At 55.3% G+C, this 6,308-nt stretch overlaps 1 protein-coding gene across 2 annotated transcripts in view; it reads left to right on the top strand.

The window, feature by feature from the left end:
- The first annotated feature begins 2,200 nt into the window (after window positions 1-2,200).
- ARSD (arylsulfatase D) overlaps window positions 2,201-6,308 on the top strand; it is a 19,482-nt gene continuing 15,374 nt past the window's right edge. For both annotated transcript variants that reach the window (XM_035029666.1, XM_035029665.1), the window contains exons 1-2: window positions 2,201-3,003; window positions 3,117-3,266. In XM_035029666.1, the coding sequence (XP_034885557.1) occupies window positions 2,534-3,003; window positions 3,117-3,266 (620 nt within the window). In that variant the 5' untranslated portion in view covers window positions 2,201-2,533. The remainder of the gene's footprint in view (window positions 3,004-3,116; window positions 3,267-6,308) is intronic.

The raw sequence follows: 6,308 nt of genomic DNA, 5'->3' as shown, positions 1-6,308 counted from the left end.
TGGAATAGTTTTGCACTTCAAAACACAAAAGGTATAAGGAAGACGCAGCGGCATGCAGTCACCCCCAAGTAAACCAAACCACCGAAGGGTTGTTCAGGCCCCCTGCCCCCCAACAACGAAATGAGGAGTAAAGATCCTCCGGCCATGGGGATTTCCATCACCGGACCCCAGCCCCACCTGGAGGAGGCTGCTCTGTCCCTATCCAGAGTTCACAGTCCCAGTGGAAGGTATTTCTGTACCAAATGGATTTGCAGACAAAGGCCAGGTGAGCACCAAGTATAAGTAGCCCTGAGAAGGTGTGACAGGGGCCAATTTAAAGAGTGTAGGTTTATTAACTCTTTTCAAGCGATTATTCTCAGTGAATGGCTGCCTTAGAAATTTAGGGAAACCCAGAATTTGGGGGCTGTGCTGGGTATTCAGTGTTCTTCCGCTCTGAATTGGGAGGTCACTGCATGAAGACCAAGCTCCCAGGTCACTGGCTTTGCACTGGACATGCCCAGGATGGGACACCAGCAGGATGGGGATTTTATTCCAGACCCCGCACCCAAGTCCCTCTCTCTGCACACACACACCCCTGCGCCCCATCATTATCACTCTGCTGAGGCCACCAAAACAACCACCAAGGCAGTAGCCTTAACCCCGTAAATTTATCCCTTCAAAGCTCTGGACGGGTGAAGTCCGAGATCAAGGCGTGGACAGGGTGGGCTTCTGCGGAGGCCTCTCAGGAAATGTGAGCTAACTATCTCTGCCAATTCAAAGGCAAAAAGGTCTTTTCTCCAGACAGATAGTTCAGAAATGAGTTTTCAAGAAACACCCCCAGGAGAGTTAAGGCAACCTACCCCAATCCCTAAGCTTTTGGCAAACCTTAATTCACAATTACTATCTCCACAAAATGCAGAACTGAGTTGGAAAGGGAAAAAGAGACCTCGGGGCAGCTAATGGGGTCCAGGACGTGGATATGACCACCAGGTAGACCCCCGATGTCAAGTCCCTGGGTGCGGGTCTAACTAGCCTAGGTCACATCTAACCCCTGCCCCCACCTTGGCCATAGAGAAGGGGGCTGGCATCCTGGACCCTAGTGAAACAATTCGCATCCAGGCAGCCTGCTTGCACGCGGCCAATCCTCAGACCTTTCGAGAGCTTGCTGGAAAAGGGGGCTCCCTGGCCGAGGGCTGCTGGGGTTCCCCGAGTGCAGGCCCAGCCGGGATTTAGCATCCTCTCCTCCACCCCAGTCTCCCGGGAGTGCCCGCCCGGAGGCGACCGGGGCTCGGAAAACCGGTTTCCAAGATCAATTCCCGGAAGGCCCGGGGCGACAGGAGATTAAACAGATTGGGGCGGGACCCGGCCCTCCCGCCCGCAGGGCTCCGCTGCGTGGGCGGGTCCCGGCACCTGGTGCTGGGGACAAGGTCCTGCGCGCCCGGCCCGCGCGCGGCCATGGGACCCAGGGCTCCCAGGGGACGCAGCGCGCCAGCTGTCGGGTGCGCGGGGCCCGAGGACGCGGCCCCCACTCGGGACGGGGATGGGGGCTTGGGGAGGTGCACACTGCGCGAGAGTGGTCTCCGCGACGCGCGCGCGGTGTGTGCGCCTTGGAGTCACCAGAACGCAGCTAGACGTCCGTCCCGCAGTCGGAGGGGCGCGGGACCAGAGAGCTGGTTGGAGGGGAGGGCAGACGAGGCCAGACGGAGGGAAGTGGGGGGCGGCCAGCGGAAGGGGAACCGCCGGGCTGGTGCTCGGAGGCCACGCCCCGGCAGAGAGAGGCCTGGTCCCCATCCCCCACTGCGTAGGACGCGCTCCCTCGTCCCGAGTACCCCCCACGAGCAAGGCATGCCCCCCGAACACTCTCCCCCTCAGAGCGCTGCGGCGTGCCCCCTGGGTCCAGCACGTGCTCCCAGCCACCCACCCCCGGAGTGCGGCCGTGTCCACAGACCCCACTCTCTACGACAGGCCCGGCCCCCGCCTTGATTCCGTACCCCCCAACAGCTCGGCGGCGTCCCCCTCTCTAGCACACGTTCCCCCCCACGCCCCACTCCTTTCCTTCCCCCATCCCCGCCTCGTTCCGCCCCCCACCCCATCCCAGCACGGCCGCACCCTCCCCCACTCTGAGACACTTCCTGCCCAGCCCCTGGATCCCCGCCTCCCAGAGCGCGCCTCTTCCTCCTTGCACGGCCCCGCCCCTGCCCGGCCCGGTCCCCCAGCTCGAGCCCCAACCCTAAAAACCTGCGCAGTCCCCCAGGACCCCTTCGCCGGAGCGCGGCCGTGCCCCCTCCTACTGCTCCCCACCGCCCTCTAAGACGCGCCAGGCCAGCTCCCCGCCCGGAATGCGGCCGCCCCCTCAACCCTCCGCCAGGCCCTGTCCCGCCGGGCCTTCCAAGTCCCTGTCCCCGTGCTGCGGACTGCGGGCGCACCAGGGCGCAATCAGGGGACCGGACAGCACTGGGGGCCCTGCCGGGGGACTCCGGGGCACGCTCGAGCTGCCAGCCAGCAGCCAGGAATAAGGATCAGGGCGCTCCGGGCCCCGCGTCCCTCCCGGTTTATGGGGCGGGCAGGGCCGGGGATCCGCGTCCGGGACGCCCCAGATCCCTTGTCCCGCGCGGTCGCGGGTGCGCCCCGGCCTCGCCGGCAACGCGCGCTCCAGGCCCGTGTTGTGTCTCCCTGTCGTGGCTGGGGTGCTTTGAATCCCACATTCTTCCTTTTAAAACGCATGTCTCCCGCTGCTCCAGCCCTCTGGGTCCGCCTCCCTCCTGTGCGGTCGCTCCGGGGTCGGACGGCGCGCTCTGGCCTCCTGTGCGCCGGGAAAGGGAGGAAGGCGCGGCCCGGAAGGCAAGCGCTCAGCCCTCTGATCCTGCCCTTTAGGGAGCGCGCCACACCAGTAGCAGGATTAATGACCAAGGGGAGGGGAGGAGGTCCCTGGACAAAGCCCTCGCGCGTTCCCGTTTTCTGCTCCGCGTGTCAATGTGCGAGCAGTCAGAACAAAAGGAACCAGCACCTGGATGGGATCCCTCGGTAAATCCTAATTTAGGGCAAATGCATGTGCCTTCCCAGCAAGCCGCTTTGAAATACCGACTGAGCATTCCAGATCGTCGACGTTAATTTTGGCCTTTTTTTTGCCTCTCCAGGGACTCTTTGTCGGTTCTACTCCTTCTATGTTTGCTCTCGAGGACTTCCGAGTTAAATGTTGCAAATGCCTTTAAACCCAATATTCTACTGATAATGGCAGACGATCTTGGCATTGGGGATCTTGGTTGCTATGGGAACGATACGCTCAGGTATAATGTCCTGGTGATGCTGGGGGTCCTGGTGCTGTGTGTGTGTGTGTATGTGTGTGTGAGGGGCTGCATCTGGCTGAATGATGCATTTAAAACGTGCCTGTGGTGGGAAATTCCTTAGCGCATCAGATCTGAACACCCAAGAAATTATTTTTTGATCGGGAAGCGGGGTCCTAAACTGAAATGTTCAAACAACGCGGCACCCTAGTGGGTGGGTGTATTCCTTTCTTATGGCTGCCTGAACAAAGGACCTCCAATGGAGTAATTTTAGACAACAGGAATTTCTTCTGTTTCAGTCCTGGAGACCAGAAGTCTGAGATCCAGGCGGGATAGGGGTGCTGAGATCCAGGTGGGGCAGGACCATGCTCCCTCCCAAGGCTCCAGGGGAGGGTCCTTCCTGTCTCTTGCAGCTTCTGGGGCTCCAGGCATCCCTGGGCTCATGGCCGTGTTCCTCCCATCTCTGCCTCCGTCCTCATGTGGCTTCTCCTCTGTGTCCGTGTCTCTTCTGTCTCTTACAAGGACACCCGTCATTGGATTTAGGGCCACCCTGATCCAGGATGAGCTCATCTCAGATCCTTAACTAATTACACCTGTAAAGACCCCGTTTCCAAGTCACAGGTCCTATTCACAAATACTGGGGATTAGGATGTAGCAGCTCTGCCCCTGGGGCTGCTATTCACCCATGGGGGGAGCTTAGTGCACATTCACAGTATGCAAGCTTCTACACCATCCCTGCTGGCAAACATGTGGACGATGATGTTTGCGTGGTCTATGCAACAGGAGGAGAAAAGGAAGAAGAGCACCTCATTCCCTTTCTTTTAGGAAGGCCACCACCCCAGTATCATACAATCTGCCTTGGGACTGGCCTACAGAGACCCGGGCCCACCCCCTTTGGTTGCAGTCTTCCCGACTGCAGCAGAACTCTGCCCTGTGTATGCAGGGATCTTCCTTCCCCATGCTGAGCCTGCCCAGTTGTACTTGCCAGACAGGCCATTCACCCAGTGAAACTGGACAATTCATTGGCTTCTGGTATCTTCAGAGAAGTGCATCCATCACCACGGTGCATTTTAGAATATTTTCACACCCCAAGAGAACGCCTTGCCCTCTCCGAGCCATCTCTCCCTGTAATGGACTGAATCGTGTCCCCCGGGATTCGGATCATGAATTCCTAACCCCTCAGGACCGTTTGCGGCCTGCCGCTTTGGGTTAAGAAAATGTAAGCCATTAAGAAATTAAGAAACTGGGAGTGCATGCCCAATACCACCACTAGGGGGGCAGCGCCCATGATTATTATTATTTTTTTTTTTATGTCCAGTGTTTCGCCTTCCAACTAAAATATAGGCCGAGTGGAAGGAGGGTCTTTGGGGGCATCCTAAAGCCGGCAGGGATATTCTCTTAATTTAATGCATTGACTCATTGATGAAGACATTGAGCCAACAGACCACATGGGTTGCAGGGCGCCCCTTACCGATGTGGGGGCCATGCCCTTCGCGATCCGCCTATAAGGAATGTGGGCATTCTGCACAAACCTACCACACTTCCCTGGTGTTCAAAATGTTGTCTCCACCGCATGTCCACCCACCCCAACATGAGCACGGCACACCCTGTTTAACAGTTCTGCCCAAGTAAGCTCTCAAGGCTGACAGGTAGAAGACTTAACTTGGGTTTAAGAACCACCCGGTTTAGAGAAGCTGTCTTTGCTTTCGAGCACATGCTGTAAGGCCTCCTTCCCTTCATCCTTAGGAGATTTGCTATGACACTGTTCCAACTCCTTTAGCACATAGTAAGTGAAGCTTCACTGGTAAGCCGTCCCGTAGAATTCTCTCCAGCAACCACGGTATTCACTGTGCATGCCTAAATACGCTGGAAGGCGCTTGTGTTCGAAATCAGGTGAGACACCCTTGTTTGCCAATCACTCTGGTCGCGCATGTGGGCCACACCAGGTCTGTCTTTCATATCTGGCCTCGTAAGAAATGGAAGTTGAGAACCCATGAGCTGTGTGATGAATGTGTAGTTACCAAGGGTCAGCGGAACAGGAAGACAGGACAGAAGAGGGGGCCCCGGGACTGGCTCTGTGGCCCCAACCCTGCTTCTGAATAGCTGTGCCATCAGTCACACGTCCAGCCTCGGTTCCCCCGCTTGATATAAGGCCATTGGATGATCTCCATGTTTCCTTCTGGGTCCATGATGCAAAACATGGAAGGGACCCCCTGATGCTCAAACAGCAAAGCCACACCAGACATGTGTGAATGACGGAGACAAGTCTGTAAGTACATGTGAAACCTGCTCGTTTTATTAGCATAATAGGAAGAAAAGATCTCTCTTCTTTCAGGAAAATCTCATACATGCCCTGCCCCTCCGTTCCTTTCATGAGAGTCACTGGGCTGTTTCTCAGCATATTTATATCATTCTCAGACACTCTCATACTTTCTCTCTGTTTTTAAAATGAAAATATCCCACAGGCCAGAGGGTTATTTAAAAGGAAAAGAATGCATAAAAAATGAAAGGCACTTGAGAGTAATATTTTAAGATTCTATTTGCCAATCAACTTGGTTAGGGAAAGAAGGAAATCACATAAATTGATTGAGAAGCACAGAATTTAAAATCAGTAGCATTTTTCCTGTTTGAAGGTATCTTTTAACAAGTAGAGGGATGAGATTCTGCAGAAGATTTCGATGCTGAGGTTGAAACCTGTGCTGTTTTTCATTCTGTTCCACAATGTAGATAATCATGAAGACATCTGTAAGAGATAAATACTTGAAAGAAGAGAGAGAGATAGCTAGACAGACAAATGGATGTATGGATGGATGGATGGATGGAAAGATGGAAGGAAGGCAGGCAGGAAGGGTAGAAAGATGGATGGAGGGATGGATGGATGGATGAATGGATGGATGGAAGGAAGCATGAAAAGAGGAGTGAATAGATAAGTGAATGAATGGATGGATGGAAAGATGGATGGAAGGATGGGTAGATAGATGATAGATTGGTAAATAAAAGATGGACTATTGGATATCAAACTAGAGATGAGTGAATGAATGCATG

The sequence above is a fragment of the Mirounga leonina genome, unplaced genomic scaffold (assembly GCF_011800145.1).
Source record: "Mirounga leonina isolate KUSES-001 unplaced genomic scaffold, KU_Mleo_1.0 Mir_268, whole genome shotgun sequence".
Taxonomy (NCBI): domain Eukaryota; kingdom Metazoa; phylum Chordata; class Mammalia; order Carnivora; family Phocidae; genus Mirounga; species Mirounga leonina.
Note: the sequence above shows the minus strand (reverse complement) of the source record. Positions and strands in the feature narration are given on the sequence as shown.